General features: G+C 40.1%; 1 protein-coding gene across 7 annotated transcripts in view; it reads left to right on the top strand.

Annotated features, from left to right (window-relative positions):
• SRGAP2 (SLIT-ROBO Rho GTPase activating protein 2) overlaps nucleotides 1-19,743 on the top strand; it is a 249,572-nt gene that overhangs the window by 198,594 nt on the left and 31,235 nt on the right. For all 7 annotated transcript variants that reach the window (XM_050954015.1, XM_050954014.1, XM_050954017.1 and 4 more), the window contains 5 exons: nucleotides 7,170-7,254; nucleotides 10,282-10,309; nucleotides 12,246-12,276; nucleotides 16,552-16,612; nucleotides 19,034-19,111. In XM_050954015.1, coding sequence (XP_050809972.1) covers nucleotides 7,170-7,254; nucleotides 10,282-10,309; nucleotides 12,246-12,276; nucleotides 16,552-16,612; nucleotides 19,034-19,111 — 283 coding nt within the window. The remainder of the gene's footprint in view (nucleotides 1-7,169; nucleotides 7,255-10,281; nucleotides 10,310-12,245; nucleotides 12,277-16,551; nucleotides 16,613-19,033; nucleotides 19,112-19,743) is intronic.

Below are 19,743 nucleotides of genomic sequence, written 5' to 3'. Positions count from 1 at the left end.
ACCTTGAAAGGTCATCGAGTCCAGCTCCCTGCCTTCACTAGCAGGATCAAGTACTCATTTTGCCCCAGATCCCTAAGTGGCCCCCTCAAGGATTGAATACACAACCTTGGGTTTAGCAGGCCAATGCTCAAACCACTGAGCTATCCCTCCCCCCACCCCAAATTTGTTAAAAAACAAATTATGAAATGTTGGTATTAGATTTTTTGTTTAAAAAAGACATACAAGTACTTTTATCTACTGAATATAATTTAGCATTTGGATTGTAGTATGGCCAGGTGGGTAAAATCTGGTCTCTCTCATCAGCCTACAGTTGAGCTGAAAGGACAGAGCTTAAAATTGGGAAGGAAATTTACCCAAGTGCGCGCACAGATTTGGTCTTGAGGGAAAATGTAAGTCACCCAAAGTAAAAATTCCAAGTTTCTTCTAGATTTACTACCTTTCAGACCAACATGTATTTTTTTCCCGGAGTTGTGATCACTTAAGTTGAGCTGCTGCATCATTTAATATTTTGAAAATATATTCTTCCAAAAAGTAGATGAAAACCAAACCTATACAATTCATTACTCTGACCCCTTTTGAGAGCCTACTGCTATATTTAAAGCTCTCCTGTTCCTCTTACAAGAATGGTGTTGCTTATTAAAATTGTGAAGTTCTGTGCAAATTACATTGGCTGACAGGATGGTTTTTGTCAGATCTTGTCTAATAGTAAACTCTCCGATAAACCTATCATCCCTTAGACAAGCACTCCAAATGCTTAAAAATAATGCATTAAATGTAAAAGTATTCTTTTAAGGTGAAACTGTCAGTTAGCAAAAAGTGGGCAGGTGAATTGATGCAATTAAGAAGCACTTGACTAGCCTGCTTGTGATTATGGAACTAGAAAAATGATATCTTAAATTGAATTTCAGGTATTCCCTCTAGAGAGAGCGGGTGCTGTATATGTAAATATTCACATGCTCATAGGGTTAGTTTACTGTGATTTTTATCTATGCACAGTACTTTTCCATTTCATAGTGTTAATATCCTGCTCCCATGCAGCCAGTCCCAGAGGATTGTAGAGCTGTCTCCCAGAAATGAAGGTGCTATTTATCATGTCATATGCAACCATGATAAAATAACTGGGAACTGAATGAGGCTGATGTATGAAGGACCCTGTAAACTGTCAAAGCAGATACTTTATTGATTTTTTTTATTGGACACACTTTTATAGATATCCTTAAGAATTCCAGACTTTGAATCTGTAAAGATTGGTTGTTTCCTCATGCATAGAAATGAGCTGATGAGCATAAAAGAGAACTAGGACAAAGCCATGGTAAATGCAGTATTGTTAGGACAGTCAAAATACACAGACCTTCTAACATACAGAACAGACCCGTGTAAAGGAAAGACACTCATCTCCTCTCATTTCATATACTTCTGTATTGCAGATCAAATGTGATGCATATACACACACACACGCACCATGTGTATGTGCGTGTGCATGTACACGCATGCACAGTGCTCACTGGAAGATAACAAGAAACAACTTCAATAAGTATCAACATAATCCTCTGTTCCAAATCAATATTTACATACCATGCTGTTTGCTTTTGAACTTGTCAGCATTCATATACTGTGGTGGTAAGTACAATATGCAAGAGGGATTGCGTTCAGAAAACAAGTTACATTTAATCATCTGCGAAGGATAGGAAGGAAGGAGGATGACTCAGCTTTCCCATCTGTAAAATGGGGATTAATTTTGGCTTTATAGTTAATTATAATAGTTTTAAAACTAATAGTAAGCAACACTACAGTGCTTGCTCTCTTCAAAGTGCTTTACAAAAATGAATTAATAAAATTTGACAAAACTCATGACGAGTAAGTATTTCTAATTTCATCGATAATTAATTTTACAGAAATGTCTTGCTGCTGCTCTCAATGTACACTTTCTCTTTTAATCACTGCCATTAGCACAGTGATGTGATGATCTGATTTACTCATTGCAATCTGAGAACACCGCTAATTGTGCTGATTGCATCCATGTTGATGTTGTTTTTTAAAAAAAAAAAAAAATAGCTGCTCTGCCCAGATTTGAGATGGAGCCAAGGATATGGGACATGTGACAGAAACTATTTCCATGTAGTCTCGAAAACATAACTGTCTGCCTTGGTAGCAAAGCAGGAAGATGTACTCTAGTTTACACTTTGCTCTATTATGCATTCCACCTGCTGGAAAAATTTAAACAGGCTCAGGGTGAGGGAGAGTATTAAAGGTGCGTGGATGTGGGAAAGACAGCCGTTGCAGTGTGCACACGGTCACTAGTTAACAGACCCTCCTTTCTGAGGTCTTTGCAATACAGAAATTGTATTATGACTGCTATCTTTCTTTTGTCCTCTTGCGTCTGATTGTACTTAGATTAAATCCAGGCCAGAAATGAAATCATGTGGAGTTCACACATACTTTTGTGTTTGTTTTTACTGTTTGAAACAGAATGCTGCTGGATCTTCATAATTCATCAAGAAAAACTTGCAGGTTTGATTTTAAATGAACATCCTTTTTATTTGTGTGCTCCTGGAAGTTGGCAGGCTGTGGAAGGTTGGATTTAGTGTAGTGTGAAGAGGATATGAAATACCAGTAGTTTGTAGGAACCATTGTTTTCTTTGTAGCAGCAATAGGAGAACTCTGCACTGGGCACAGTGTTCCTAATGTAACTCACAGAGACACCTCACAGCCTCAGAGACCAGAAAAAATATCAGAAACGCATAATGTATTTCTCTGGAACCCTAAGTGTTTGATAAGCTCAATATACAGGAATCTCTTTTCTTACCTCTGAAATGCAGCCACTTCTGAAATAAAACAAAGCAGTTCAGAGTGGCACCACGCAAATTTAGAGTAGTATGTGACAGTCATCACTTCCTATCCTAAATAGTGATGAGTGTGTGTGTCATACTGCAGGGGGGAATTTCCAGGTAGCATTGCTCAAATTCTGCTTTAGCCAGGAGGCTGGAGCTAAACCCCACCTCCTTTACTCATAAGTTACTTTAATGACCTCAACTGGCCAGGAGAAAAGTTTTGTTTCCTTCATGAGATGGCATCTCCAGTGTCGCATATGGAGCACCCTGGGTTTTACAGAAATATCTATCAAGTGCAGGGCATCTTCAGCTCTGCTTTGATTGCATGCCTTAGATAGTATGGCGATTTTTAAAGCTGTTCTTTCAGATTGTGGCCTGTCTGCCTTTTCCGCAGCATAGTGCACAGGTCACCTGAGATTTAAGCTAGTGTAAATGGTGGATTCTTTGTAACCTGAAGTCTCTAAATCATCATTCGAGGACTTCAGTAACTCAGCCAGAGGTTATGGGTCTATTACGAGAATGGGTGTGGTCAGCAATGAGAACTAGGACAAAGCCATGGTGGATGCAGTACTGTTAGAGGAGAGGGAGAACCAAAATACATAGCTGTTTTAAGATACAGAACAGACCCACGTAAAGGAAGTACACCTTTCTCCTCTCATTTCATACATTTCTGTATTGCAGATGTGTGGCATATGTACATAGGTCCCTTTTGACCTTAAAGTCTGAGTGTCTGTATGCAGTTCCTCAGGAGCAAGGATTCATGGTCAAATGGGATCCAGGAGGGCAATCTTGTACCTCATTATCAAATGGTTATTTGTTTTAATGGGATCTTGACTGACAGCAGGAAGTAAACCATTGACCTATGACCAGTCCTGCAACAAAAGGTTTCTCTAATTACTGCACAACCTAGCCCAGTAATGCTTTGGCATCTTGTTCTTCCGCATCTCAGTGAGGTGCACTGACTTTACAGACAGTCTGAATCTTCATTTTAATCTTCAATTTCTCATTATTTTAAAACAGTGTTGTTTTTTTTTCAAGATCTGCTGATATCTCATGGGAGATTTTTTAAAATCCATTCATTACAGAGGGCTTTATATTGTTGATTTTCAGGAGTCTCTCATTCCCTTTGACCACAGTGTTCTGTGTGGTGGGTGTGTTTGGTAACTGGGGATACTCTCATGCAAACAGTGTTTCTCTACTAGGAATTCATGAACTTGTACTGCTGATTTAATGATATAATATGTTGGGTAATATAATTAGCTGGTATGAAGAATGCTGATAACAGATGTTTAAGAGCCTGGTGTTAAGTAAGGAATAAGCAGAAGACCAGGTACAATTTCAGAGAAACACAGATCCTATTTTCATGCAAATAACTGTCCGTGTGGCCTATCCATATCAGTATTTAATATCCCTAGCTGAATAATAAATAGGATAAAGAGGCGAAAATTGCGTGTTAAAGCAGAATTGTGTCTGAGGATATTTATCAATTTTGCCATTAGAAGTCGGTGATTCTTTAATACTATCTGTACCTCCCTACAAATGGCATCCTTTTATATTCTTCGTCAATATGCAAAGAGATGCAGCCAAGAAATACAGTAATGCAATTCCATCAAGGTGGTTCATAAACCATGAGACAGTAACTGAAGCATTTTGTCACAAGAACAAAGATGAAACTTCATTACACGCTTTAGTTTTATATTATGGAATTAAAATGTGTATTTGATTTGTTGGTTTTTCTTTTGTGTTCCATATTGTCAAAAAATTTGTACACACTTCCAATGTTCTGCCTAACTAGAAGGAATAGAACTCACTTCAGCTGTAGGGGAACGGATGGCTCAGTGGATTGGTAGTGGGGAAGAACATAACACAGCTATGCCACTGATTCTGCTCTCATCCAGAAAGGTGGTAGTTCAAAATCTGTAGCTCTTGGGTTCTTTCATTTCAGCTCCTAGTGGACATGCTAACACCCCACACAATGGATTAGCCCTCTTGTTCGTTCTCTAAGCCAAGAGGCCAAGAAGCGACGGGGTCATGGAGACTGAATGGCCCTTACACCTAGAGGTGGTCCCTCCCTGAGGGGAGTGGTATCTTCACAGGCCAGTGTGAGCAAACGTTGACTTGCTGTTGTCCTTTGTGTACTTGGTCCATGGAAAAATAATAGTTCAGTACGTAGGGCTGCTAATACGGTATCTCTTCGCAGAACAAAACATACAGTGTTTTTTAATCTGTGGGGTAAGGGGAGGGGGAAGCAAACTAGTAATCCTGATGGAAATTTTTGAGTTTACTCTATTTTTTCAAATATACAGCTTGTTTCCTTGCTGTAAGTTGAAGTGTAAAAAGCTCTGACTCAACTCCCCACTCCCCATCTCACAACAATAACTAATAATATAAAAATAAAACCAATAAACTATACATTGGACAAAGGAAAACACCTGCATTTGGTTTTTGGCCTGAATAACAATGAAAATCCGGTTTTTCTCTTGGGTGTTCATTATAATGTCAGAAGGTGCCAGGAGATAGTGAATGCAGAAGTAAAGCAAGAATGAAATAGTCAGTCTGTCTTTGTCTATACTTCAGAAAGAAGCTTAGGTCTCTGGGGAAGCAAGTTTATTTGTGGATCTTGAAACTTTTGATTTACCCATTTTTGGCCAGATCTTGCAATATTTTGCGCCTATTCAGCTCTCCTTGACTTCTATCAGAGTTGAGGGAGCGTGACACCTTTCAGAATCAGACTTATCTCCCATCCCAACTTCCTGGAGCATGAAATGCAATATCATTTGGGCGTTTTGCGTGAGGTATGCAGGGATGAAGTTGCAACCTGGTTGTCTGTCAAAACTTGAGTGAAATTGTCTAGATCTGAATAGATGGATGTGATTCTTTTTTTTTTTAACCTAAATGATTAGAATGCAAGAAGCAGCCTATGCTTGGAATAGATTTGGACAGATTCTGGGAGGAAATATCCAGTCAGCACTAAACTTTGGTACAAGGTTCTTTTGAAGGTTCTAAACTGTTTGATTATCTTTAATTTTTAATTTATTTTTCCACTCACTTTGCTGCTTCCTGCTTTCATCTGAGACCAAAGCTGTTGCTGTACAAGCCCACAACAAAGCCATAAACGCTGCAAATCTCCCAAGAGCCTTAGTTTTGATGAAATTCCTACTCCGGTTGTTCAGACTCAGGAGCAGCATCCTGATTTTTGGCCACTAATTAAAACCCAAATGCCAATCTTCTTAGTGACTGGCTTGTCTCTAGAAACTAACAGTCAGCGGTCCCACAACTTGGTGCTTCTGGGCTCTTAAATAGTTTATTTTCCCTTGATACTGTCTACGTATCCTGTTCCGTGATTCTTCTCACCCTTTAAGTATATTTATAGCATGCCCATTGTTATGACCCACACAAGACCAACAGAGTAAAATAGCACTTTAATACACCATTTGTATTTCAAGGAGCTTAGTCTAAACTTGACACTACAAAGCTAGAGTGAAAGACAGTGGATAGAAATGAGGTAAGATGAGGTCAAGAGTTGGAATAATTTATCATAGGATATTGTCTTCCCTTGAGCTCGCTTTCTATCGGTTCCATTTTTGAAGTGTTGTAGTGTATTATATGACAAAGTTGTATTCATCACTAATATTTTGAGCAAAAGATTATAAATGCTTAACCTCTTCCAACTGTAAACTTGACACTGATTTTCTATACAGCACTCTGTACACTTGCAGCATGTTAGCAATGAAGAAAAATGTATTGTCCTCCAGAATAAGTGGTGAAACAGTTTATAAATCTCTTCTGAAGAGCTGAAAAACCTATCCATGTCAAGAGAAACAAATAGGGTATAGTCTGTGATATTTTGGCTTGAGATGAGCAGAGCAAATGTCATCTTTGTTGGGTTTTTTCCTTTCCTTATTGTGTCTCCAGAATAGAGGCAGATGCAGTATCTGACGAGTAAAGTGGGGTGAGAGAGGTTAAGTGAGAGAATAAGCACAGTAGCAGCCTTTTAGTTTGTTAAAACAGATTGTTCATTCAGTTGTCGGTGACATGATGAAAGTGCATTTCTGTCTGGAGAGCGGGGTGTAAGACCGCCACTTAGATGTCTCAGACATGCCAAGCATTCAGCTGCGAGTCAGTCCATATCTAGACTGGGGCAAGAGAAATGAGATGGCAGCTTGCTAGGGTCTGGGCTGAGACTCCGATATACGTCTGTAGATTTATTTCATCCTTCTCGCTATAGAGTTCAGTAACTATAGTTCACAACTGTATACAGAGTCCAGCAGACCAAAGGTTGTCAACTGAGAAATAAACACCCCTTGATGGTCTTGCTTTTCTCATTCACCCCAACAGAAAATGAAGGAGTACCTGGAAGGCAGGAACCTGATCACTAAGCTACAGGCCAAGCATGACCTTCTCCAGAAGACTCTGGGAGAAAGTAAGTCTGGGACCCGCTTGTCACTGCATTAGACAGTCATCTGTAGTTATTAAATTAGTCAGCTGACTGAGTGTAACTGTCCTAGATTACCAATGCTACGTGGACATATTCATGTTTTATGAATTTATTTGTCCAGCTTGCTTGGTGCAGCACTATGGGTGCTTGAGTAATTGTGAAAGGCAAATACAAATACTTAATGAGGTACTAATGTGCCTCATCTGTTTGTTTAAATGAAGCATGTGCCCATTCAGGGCCCCCCTCTGTTAATAATCTGAATAGAGGTAAACCTTGTGATTTACTGCTAACTGCTGATCTTAGAAGCATTGCCTCATTAGGGTGGTAGAAAGGTTTGTTTGCATGGTAGATGAGCTGCTTTTCACTTCTGTAGGTTCAGTCCAAACCAGGCTAATGCAGAACATGACGTTTATTCGTGGAAATAGAAATTTCAGAGCAGACAGTATGTGTTGCCCCTGCATTTACTTGGTACAAAGCAGCAGTCAAGATTGTATGTTCCCACCACTGCTAGCCAAACACACACTTCAAGCAATGCATCCATGTCTGCATACAAACCTCCCCCACCAGCATTTGCAGAGAGGATGGATTGGCAGTCTCAATATCTAGTCCAGGGGTAGGCAACTACGGCACGTGTGCCGAAGGTGGCACGCGAGCTGATTTTCAGTGGCACTCTCACTGCGTGGGCCTGGCCACCGGTCCGGGGGGCTCTGCATTTTAAATTAATTTTAAATGAAGCTGCTTAAACCATTTAAAAAACCTTATTTACTTTACATACAACAATAGTTTAGTTATATATTATAGACTTAGAGAAAGAGACCTTCTAAAAACATTAAAATGTATTACTGGTATGCGAAACCTTAAATTAGAGTGAATAAATGAAGACTCGGCACAGCACTTTTGAAATGTTGCCGACCCCTGATCTAGTCTGACTCATAGAACCTTATGTTTACATGATTGCAGGGCCTGCTCCTCTTTGCTAGGTATCTGAATTGAAGGCCGCAAAGTTTATAGTGCGCAAGTTGTCTTCCGGATGAGAATTTAAACAGTGCGCAGGTTGTAAAATGTTTGCTTTCAGGATAAAAACGTTCTTTCTCTCTCTTCTCTCCTCCCCCCCCCCCAAAAAAAAAAAAAAAAAAAAAGCTTCATGTTAATCAGTCCAAACTTGTAGGAAGTGAGGAAAGGATATTGAGATTCCCTGGGATTGTCCTGGGAAGGGGAATCAGAAATGCTGTTTCCTTAGAGCATTTTTCCTCTGTCTCTAAGCATCTCCAAATGACACCCAACCTGCCCCTGTGACTAATCACATTCCTGGTTCATAGCTGACCTCTGCATACCATGACCTCTTTCTTCTTAACCTGCCTGCCCCTTGAACTGATCTCAAGCTGAGGGGCAGAAGGCAGGAGCAAGAAGAATGTTTAATGTGTTGGTTGTATCTCTCTAGATTTAGAAGCCCCTGCTGTTTTTGGTTGCTTTGCTATGCTTAAACTTCTTTGGAGCTGAGCTTGTGAAGGGATCTGGTGCATGTCAGACAGAGTGAGCAAGAGCCACTTTAAAAAACAAAAAACAAACAAAAAAAACACGCACACAAAAACCCTGCTGTTATATGTGAGATCAAAGGAAACTGAGGTGCATTATGCCTCCTATCCAAAGCAAGGAAATCAATGGGATGAACAGAGTTGAGTGCTCAGCATCCAGCTCCATTTATAAAATGTCACTTAACTAGGAATGGGTATACTAAACCTTTTCACACATTGCATCAGTCTCTCTCTAGGAAGTTTTGCCCACTGAAATGCAACGCGCAGCTGTATCTCTCCAGACACTGGGGAGTATATTTCTATTTTTTTTTGTGTTTTTCTTTTAGGTTACATTTTATCACTCCTCTTGCAAATTACCTTAATCTAAAGATGACAGGTTCTGGTAATAAAAATACCAGCAGGTCTTCCTTTCGACAAGTAATTATGTCTCTGACCGTCTGCGTTTGTCACTGTAATGTAAGAGCCCTTGATGTTGCCACAGCCGTGTAATTTATACATATGAATATTCCATGGTGGCAGTGGGACAGATGGTTAGGAACTCTAGTTCTGAATAACATTTTTATAAATTATGTACCATTTTAGTTAAATGAGCTTTTACACAGGGAGGGGAAAGTGGCTCCTCACAAAGTGTTCTATTGATTCTCAGCAATCAACAATCAGCCCTTTTTGTTCACTCTCTTCTATCCAGGATCAGGGAGGCATTAAACTCTGGAGGGGAAAGGAGAGCCAAATCATTAGCTGGTGTAAATCAGCATAGCTGTGATGTTGATTTATGCCACCTGAGGATCTGGCCTGGAATGTTAGGTTATCAAAGGTGCTTGCCAAATATTGTCTCCTTTTTTCCTTACTGTGCTATTTTAAAATGCTGCCTGTCTCAGCAGCAGCCATGGTAGCTTGGTCCCCAAATTGCAAACAGAATGAAAGTTAATGGAACAATTTTGCAAATATGATTGCGGAAAATATCATTAAAGCTCTGCCTCCTGAAATAACTGAATGCTAGCACGTCAAGCCTGTGGGCTAAAAAGTCAGAGAATGTTTTCAATCTTTCTAAGTGGCTTCATAAAGTATAATCTCTTATCCCCCCTCCCCCCCAGCTCCCTTGGGAAGGAGGAGGAGGGAGAGGTTGAAAAGGCTAGTCTTTTTGGCAGTGGAAGTCAACAATTAGAGTGCACGGGAACCATTTTCAGATACAATGCTTTCCAGAGAGAGTGTCCTCAGGCAGTTGAAGCTGCTTTCTGTATTTCCTGGTCAGCCACGGAGGAGCCTTGCCAACGGGGATGGGCTTGCATGATCTTCATAGCAGCAGTTCTTGGGGGAAGCAGCCACATTGTCACTTCTTAAAGCTGCTGTTCTCCCTTCCCCGTGATCCCCCCTCCCCCCACTTCCAAGTTAAGGTCTGCATGTCCATCAAAAGCGTTTTCCCATTTCTGTTCCCTGGTGCAAGCCTTTATATTTCTTTTTTCTGTCTCCCTAACAGGTCAAAGGACTGATTGCTCCCTTGCCAGGTAGGTGTGTCTCAAATAAACACTGTTTAAAAGAGAGCCTCCTCCAAAAAGACAGCTGACAAAAGGAGTCAGTCACCAACTGGGGACCTGTGTAGATTAGGAAGATGGGGTGGGGTTTGCAAATTTCCTGTTAAGCAACACATCTTGAAGCACCATTGCCTTTGTCTGCTCTAGCTGTTAAATTAAATCTGACTTCACTAACACCACATTGCTAAACACACCTCATTTTTCTAACCTAAATGGGGCCCTGGACTCTTTTTAGGATTTATCCATGTACGGGGGACAAGAAGCCAAGCAGCATCTTGAAGCGCTTGTGATTGCTTAATAGGAGGGTGGGGGGGAAGAGAATGGTCATAGAGGCGTTTTCTTCTCTTTGCCCTGTTGACCTCATCTGGCTTGACATGGAATTGGATTGCAGCACAGAGAGAGGCAATGAAGAATAAATATTTTGCTGTAACTGAGGCCAAGTATCAATCATGGTGCTGTAGAAGTCACCAAATATGTGAAACTGAGTTTCTCATTGCAAGGGGTGGAGGGGCTTTCTGTGAAATGTAATATAGTTCTGTGTCTCTGAATTTGTTTTGGGGGGGCTGTGTTGGCCACAGGGATTGTGCAGTGTGCTGGCTTCTTAAAGTGAGGGTGATTACTGCAGATCTGACATGATTACTCCATTTTCCACATTCCTCCCAGTAAAGCAGAGCTGACATGTCCTAATTAGGGTCTGACATCTGTAATAATAAAATATTATTCACTGTGAAACAACTTTAAATATCAGAATCATTTCCACCAATAGTCTAAAAGATACCTCACTGCCTGTGACAGCTCATGAAATCTGCTTACTTGCTTTCTCTCATTACAGCTCATTCTTTAAAAATAACTTCTGCAAAATGAATGCTACAGTTGTGATTCTTAAACACAATAAAATTGACATACTGAGAATTCAACAGTCAACTGTCCTGGCAGGCAGTTGGGTGAATGATCCATTAGACTTTCTCTATCCTTATCTCCCCATGATTCAGTTTTACAGAAAACTAAGAATTTCTGAACCTCAGAAATAAGATAAAGGACTTTTAGCAGAGCAGGCTCAGACCTCCTTCAGATCAGGCACTAATATCCGCCTGCATAAACAACAATTATGAAGCCATTTGTAATTGTGATCTTGTTGTTTGGAAATGGTTAACTTGGAGTCCATTTTTTATTTTATTATCACAGGTTATTACAAAGAATGCATTAATATGCTTATATTAACAGCACAGAGGGAAACCAATTTACTTTGTTCTCCCCCTCTCCCTGTGGCTTTAAATCAGTGGTTCTCAAACTTTTGTGCTGGTGACCCCTCTCACATAGCAAACCTCTGAGTGCGGACTCCCCCCCCCCCAATAAATTAAAAACACTTTTTTAAATATATTTAACACCATTCTAAATGCTGGAGGTGAAGCGAGATTTGGGGTGGAGGCTGACAGCTTGCGACTCCCCTTGCAATAACCTTGCAACCCCCTGCAGGGTCCCAACCCCCTAGTTTGAGAACCCCTGTTTTAAATCATCCAGTACAATGGACCTACTTTGGACAGGTGCTCTCTGAAAACTATAACGAACTTGATTTAGAGTGAAGAGGTTTAATATGCTGGGTTTCCATATGGTTGGAAGGAAGAGGTTAAGTACAGGCTTGTGTCAAGGCAATAGGCTCCCCTGTTCCAGTTTCAGGATTACAGTGCTTTTATGTTAAATCACTTAGGCTTTCCAAAGTTCCTGTGAACTGACAGAGTGTAGATCATTGAAATTGTTTCCCGTATCTGGCTCCTTTCCCCACCAAGACTAATGAGTTTTTGAAATATCATACAAACAAGTATTTTGGTTGTCAGTGGTCACCTTGACATTTGCCTGTGTTCTTTCCTCTCCATCTTCCACCGATGGTCCGTTCTGGACTTCTGATCAGTGGCAGACGCAGCTCTACTATAAGGAAGCAGGTAATAAAGAACTCATTGACGCATGCAACTCTGTGTGTGGGGATGGGGGTTATTTTTGTTTCTGTCTCTTGCATAGAACTTTTTTGTATGTTCTTTTTGAGTGTTTGTTTGGGAATGCAAGAACTGAAATGGTAAAAACCTAGATCTTCCATAAACCTTTCGCAGTCACCTTTTTGGGCAATAACAAACTTCATTTTTATGTTTTCTGGTATTTTGAGAAAGATCTGGTGTCCAGAATTCCATACAAGTTTGATGCAGTCCTGTATTCTGAGGCTGTAACTTCTGGGCAGGCATTGGATGAGATATTCAAAGCCATCTGTCAGTTTTTGACATACATCTTCCATTAAAGTAATGGCAACTTGGAAATCAGGACTGATCTTTTTGTGTTTTGTACAGTGTTGAGTGGAATGTCCGTACTAAGCCAACAATGATGATATTGGAAGGATGATATTTGGGTGAGGGATAGTTCAGTGGTTTGAGCAGTTGCCTGCTAAACTCAGGGTTGAGTTCAATCCTTGAGGGGGCCATTTAGGGATCTGGGGCAAAAATCTGTCTGGGGATTGGACTGGATGACCTCCTGAGGTCCCTTTCAACCCTGATATTCTATGGTTCTATGACTGTGACTTGGAGCTCAGGCATTCCCAATTACTGAACATTTTTAGTTAAAGGCTGATACTGAATCAGCTCAATAACTTAGTTATAATAGTACTTACCCTTCTATAAAGCCTACCATCAGAGGGCTCAAAGCATTTGGCAAACATTAATAAGTTGTGTGACACAGGATAGTATTATCCCCATTTTACATATTGGGAAACTGAGTCACAGACCATAGGTGATTTTCCCCCTTGCCACACAGTGTCTGGAAAAGCTTGGAATAGAACTCAAGCTGCCTGACTCTCAGCTGCTTCTTGAGCCATGTTACCATCTTCCTACTCATCATATGGCATCGTTAAACTCTGTCCTATAGTAGTCTTCCTGAAGAACAATAGGTAGGTTAGTTATATGGTTCGTGAGAGAGATACTCTTGTTGAAGAATATACTTTCAATCTGTTAACTTGTGACAGAATAGGGCAGTGGTCCCCAACCTTTTTTGTTTGGCAGGTGCCAGATGAAGGACCGTGGCGACGGTGGAGCATCTGCCAAAATGCCGCCGAATTTCAGTGGCCATGCCTCTCGATGATGTCGCTTGTTGGCGGCAAGTGGTGTCATTGAGAGGCGTCGCTGCCAAAATGCCGCAGAAATTTGACGGCGACGCCTCTTGATGACACTGGTTTCCACCGACAAGCGTTGTCATCGAGACGTGTCATCACCGAAATGCCGCTGAAATTCGGCCGCATTTCGGCGGATGCTCCACCGCTGGCCAGGATGTGGGCGCATTTAGATGTCCCTGTGGGTGCCATGGCACCCGCGGGCACTGTGTTGGGGACCCCTGGAATAGGGTAATATATTTATCCTACTTCAGTTTATCTTTACCCATGACAGGTGTGTGTGCGTGTGCTTGTTCTTGTATCATTGTCTTCTATGGGTGGAACTATCAGACCTGCTTGTCTGTGACATCATTACCCACTAGCAGCCTACTTAAATGATGAGCATAACTGCCGCACTAAGGTTCATAGTCCATGGTTTCCTGCTGACATATATTATTTGTACTACTTGTTCTCTTTTTAATTCACATTTCTATTAAATAAAGTTGTAACTGTACGCTGGCCATACCTTTCGTAATAAAAGGGACTCCAAGGAATTCTAAGGATGCTTGCTTTCTTTTCTGTCCATAATGGATGACTTATTGCCTTTTAAACTATGACATTTTAATAATAAGGGAACTAGATCATGTTATCCTGGAATAGGAAGGAGCTGGAAAAATTTTTTCACATCCAGTAGAGACCAGATTTGACTTGAAACATCATTTCATCTGCTCCTCTGGTCCCTTTTTCATTCTTGAGCAATAGCTTACAGAATCTGTCTGTCCGCTGACACTTTTCGTTAGCCAGAAAGTAGGTCGCAGTTGCTGTTAGAAGGCATTGTATGTAGCATGATAGCCAGCACCATGCGTGTCTTGTTAGTATGTTGGTAGTTTGAGGGAGAGGCAGACTGTATTTTACATTTTTCTTTCCTATTTAGGAAATTATAGGCAAGATATGTCCCTTACTATATTTTGAGCAATGATTATAACCTATGTTTAAAATCCAGTATGCTGATTTTTTGAAAACCCACTTTCCATGTTACATCTCAAGATTTTTGGCTTTATCATAATTTAGTATGTAGGCTGCTGTGCTGCAGCTAGATGAAAGGTATAGTCTTAGTTATTTTTGGATGCTGGAGAGTAGGGGAGAGTTGGTAGAAATATCTGTAGTGAATAAAAGCTATATAAATTGAGTGAAAATCTGAATCTTTATTCTCTAGCTGCACGTGTAGAGAATTTGCATTTCATGTTTGCAGGCTCTCCTATGCAGAGCTATATCTTTTGAATACCGTGAACTCGTCTGTTGTGGAGATTGTTGCTTTGTTTACACACTAGTAACACTCTTTTTCAACAGAAAGTGAAATAGCTGCATGTCTGATTATTGATAGCCATTCACAGTAGTGTTTGAGGGCTCACAATGTATTCTGTACTTCATTGGAGCTGACATACTATATATACCCTGTGACTTGAAAACCTAAAACCTGTGCCTCAAATAATCCACATGAAATCACTTGTGTGTGGCTCTAATAGTTCTTTTGAGTGTGACCTACCAATTTAAATTGCACATCTAAATTGTTATCTCTTTGAGGACAGAGAATGTGTGTTTCTCTGTAAAGTTCATTTGGTGCCTCTCTTTGAAATGAGCTGAGTAAATCTGTGGTGCTATTTGAATGATTATTAATAAACTCTGTCATTCACCAAGTAAGCTGTAGGTTTCCATAGTGTTTCAAAGCACTGTTATATTACAAAGTGTGTCATCTTATATGGCTTGCAGAAAGCTAGTACAATCCAGATAATGAAGAGGGAAAATTGTTAATTGCAAAATTACATTGGATATTTTTCTAAAAGATCTGCTCTGGGAATTACTTTGGGGAAGTTCCCTGGCCTGGGTTATACAGGAGGTCAGACTAGATGATCACAGTGGTCCCTTCCGACATTGGAATCTATGAATTAAAGGAATTCTACAGCTCACTAAAAGGAAATCCATTAAACCTTGAAAAATACATATATTGAATTAAGTAACTTAACCTCTGTGCCTTAGTTGACTCTTTTCTAAAATGGGAACAGTAGTACACTATCTCAGATATTGTTGAAATCTAATTGTTTGCAAAGTATTTCGTGATGCTCTGAAGACAGGGGCTAGAAAAGTGCATTGAACTGTTCACCTATTACACAACTTCATCACTGAATTGTTTATGGTGGAAATTGGCAAGCTAGAAAGTGTCATTTACTGTGTTCTGGCCCTGGCTCAAAGAACAGCCTGCACTCCAAGCTGTCATTGTGAACTGATATTTTTACAGTACTCAGTGCTTAGCCCAAAGGTCAGTGAGCATATGACGTAAAAAATGTTTTTGCAATAAAAAGTCAGGCGCTTGTTCTGCAAAACCAAAATTTGTCATGTTTGGGATTAAGGGAAATCAATCTGAAAAATGTACAAATATGTAGCCACGAGGGCTGACTGTGGAGAGACCTCATCCAGAGGGCCACAACTTTGTGTGGTCATGCGCTGCATGAGAAGAAGGGAGGGCATAGTAGGTTTTCTCTCATGTTCCTTCTCTGGCACCTTGTGCACCAGTTGAGCATAGGTGTTGTGCGGAGTTAGTCATTAGAGCAACACCAACTGGCCTTCTCAAAGAGTGGCCTTGGCAAAGCTGGCCAGCCACAGGTAGCTCATATGACGCCATTGGTGCTATAACATTGCTGCTTCCAGAGGCATTGCGTGGAGCTGTGCCTTAAAGATGTTAATGCACCCCAATAACGGTCTTCTCCACTGAGTCCAGAGCAGAATTGGTGATCCTTGGTTTTGACTTGGTGCTTTTTCATTGCACATAGATATATTTATTCCTGTATAGCTTGGGATGGCAGTTACCATCTCTGCGAAAGGCAGTGTTATGTCTCTGGGATAATTCACAAACCAAATAGTACCTCCTTCAGAGACTGCTTCGGGCCCTGTGGACAGCTCTGTTCCCAATCCCTGGCAGAAGGAGCATTGCTCCATAAAGTTTTGCTTGTGGATTTCAGAGTTGGTTTTTTATTTTTAAGTCAGCTTTGTGCTTGACTATTTGTTTTAATTTTCTCCTTTGGTTGCTCAGGACTCCAGCCAAGCCATTCCCCTCGTGGTGGAGAGCTGCATACGATTCATTAGCAGACACGGTAAGTTTACCAATAACAAGGTAATCATTTTTTCAAATGCCCCTTAACAGAATAAGGCAGGCAGAACTTTTTTTTTTTAGTGGTGTTTAAACTCATAACAAGGAATCAGAAAACCTAGATTTGGATCCTGACCCTGAACTCTAGGAAAGTTCACATCCAAATTTCATAACCTGGGTACGTTCATCTCTAATTTAAGTGAATCACATGGCTGCTTCAGTCTGCGGAGTCTCTTGTGCATGTTTAGAGTAGTCTAGTGCAGAACATGTGTGTTAGAATCCTACAGCAGGCACTACTAAGAACTCACCACTCTTCACTCGGAAGAATCCGTAGTGTTGCATTTTTGTCTGTCCTAAGCATAGGAAGACAGATTGGCTGCTGCAGGTACTTGAGGTGGGGAATGCTTTTGTGTTCAAGTTGCTCCTGTGTCTTTATCTCCTTTCTTGTCATGTAACCTCTCCTTCCCCTTGTCCCCACCAATATCTCTCTTGCCTACTTACAACTCTTCCCTGCCTGGAGTTCTGAGCTATTCTCCTTTCCCACAATATTCAAGTGACCCTTCAGGGGAGCTGATGTGCAGATTTATTTGCTTGGATAAAGGATAAATGTAGCATTTTAAGATACACATCTTCCATACATTTTATTCTGAGTTGTGTGTTTTTTATTAAATGTTTAATAATAGCATGGAGAATGACTGCTAGTCAATAAGCTTGTATAGTGATGGGATTTGTTTTCATCTAACCAATACACAGAGCCAGAGAATAGGTTCAGTTGTACTTTCCTCTTGTTTTAATGCACGTTGGAAACTATTGTGTAGGTTCTCCCCACTTTTTCCCTCTTGGAGTACTAAATAAAATAATATGCTAAAGAAAGCACAATTTGGGATTAGACACGTGTTCTTCTCGTACGTATCCATGTCGGAGGAGAATTATAAAGAAATTAATGGCTTGACTCGTTAAAGTTCAGTTCTGTAACATGGTTATTACCTCTTACATCTGAATTGATGCTTTTGAATAAAGATTTCCCTGTAGATAGTGGATTGATTCCATTTACATTCGCGATTTGCTGCATTTCGGTATATATTTATTTTCACTGTGCAATGTGATGTGTGCTGATGATACCAGGAATAATTAAGGGCTATATAACACAAGAATGTCGTTGCCTGGGGATTAAAATAGTACCATAATTTATGAGCAAAAGAGCTGGCCACAGATGATCCAAAAGAGCTTATTAGTTATATATTCAGTGCCATAAATGTACATAGAGCTTTGCAAAAGTCAAACTTCCTGCTCCCGTCCAGAGGCTTGAACCATTTCCTTGTGCTGGAATATTTTAGAAGTTAGGATGTTGGTTTTAAATGTTTGCTGCTCATATTTAATGTTCCAACAAAGAGATTTTATAGGAATCCATTGGATTCCATCCGTTACTTGCCCCTATTAGTTTTAATGATTTTATAATACTTAACTGCTCTGCTGGAATATCCTGAAAACTCCCCTAGAGTCCCAAATATCAAGTCACATTAGTAGTAGGTATATTCTGTAATTTCAATTGAATAAGTTGTTCACTTCTTGTTGTAACTATTTTCTAATGTTGCTGTTAAACAATAAAAAGTTGCTGTGCTCTTCCCAAGGAGTGGCTTCAACATATTGGTTGTATATTAGCAAAATGATTCAATATATAGGTTGTATATGAGTTTAAGCTTGAAGAGTACTTTGTGGTACTTCCTTCCAGTGAGGGAGGGAAGTAAATACTTTTCACTTTTTTCCTGGTGTGGAAGGGGAGTTCTCCTTTATCCCTTGTTGTATTCTTAGATTTTTGCAGAAGGAGATTTTCCAAAAGGTGTGAGAATTTGGCCTGTCCTGCTTATTGGCATGGCTGTAATGTTCTAGGTGGATGGGATCCCACCCTGATTGTGCCTAGGCTGGGCAGAATTTCTTTGATCTCATCTGCTGAAATTATAAAAAATGTTTTTTTAAGGTTTTTTTTAAGCGTAATGACTTGAAATTTTTGCAGTTGCACAAAATTATGAGCTTTAAGCATTTTTTTTAAAGTTGTATCAGAATTTTCACACTTGTTGGAAATTATATAGGGGTCAGATGATGATTTAATGACAGTACATGTTAAGATTCAGAAAGTTAAAGCATTATAAACTGTTAAAAGTCAAATTGTCAACATCACATGCCAAATGCTTAAAACAAACTACATTCTCAAGCAGTGTGTTTCTTACTTTATCTATTTGTAAACTTCAGTTATCATAGGAAAATGTTTTTGTTGATTTGTGATATATGGTGAAACAGACATTTACTGACACTTTCCAATAAAAATCACATCTTTTCAAATCGATAATGCAATATTACTTTGCCAGATGTGGAACTGAGTTGAAATCTTTGACTGTCATTGTGGGTTTCTCTTATTGCATTACAGGACTGCAGCATGAAGGCATATTCAGAGTGTCTGGATCACAGGTTGAGGTGAATGATATCAAAAATGCATTTGAGAGAGGTAAGGAGGGTATGTTCTGTGTCATACAATCACCAAAGGTGTTAGCATTCTAAAATACCTTTAGTGTTTTGGACACAACTGATTGTGCCCTGGGTAGTGTGTGTGGGGGTTTGTTTTTTTTTTGTTTGTTCGTTTTTTTCAGTTCTACACTTTATAAATGACTCCAGGCAGAGAATCTTTTTCAGTGCTCACTAACTTTGAACATATTAAGTCCCTTGGTATGTTATGCTTCATATCTTGCAACATCACCATATAATAATGATTCAGAATTTCGGCCCGTCATGTTGGATTGCTTAATGACTGCACACATTTCCTTCTTGGATTTAACTACTTAGTCTGTTTTCCTCCACCTTGTGAATAGACTCTATTCCGTGCCTAGGGTGGGATCTGTTGCCCCTGACATTCCTTGTAAAGCAATATGACTACATTTAGTCAATTCACCACCAAGTAAGAGAGTCCATTTCAACTCACTGTTCATTTTACTCTTATTTGGAGGACTTTTGTTGGGTTTTTAGCTTCCATATACGATTGGCGTTGTGCACAAGCAACTCCTTGGGAGCCCTTTGGGGCCACAGCAAGTCACATCTGACCCAGTCTCCCTGCCGCAGTGGGATCAGAGAGAAAGTTAGCTT

This window comes from Gopherus flavomarginatus, chromosome 5 (assembly GCF_025201925.1).
Source record: "Gopherus flavomarginatus isolate rGopFla2 chromosome 5, rGopFla2.mat.asm, whole genome shotgun sequence".
NCBI lineage: Eukaryota > Metazoa > Chordata > Testudines > Testudinidae > Gopherus > Gopherus flavomarginatus.
This window is presented reverse-complemented; position numbering and strand designations above follow the sequence as displayed.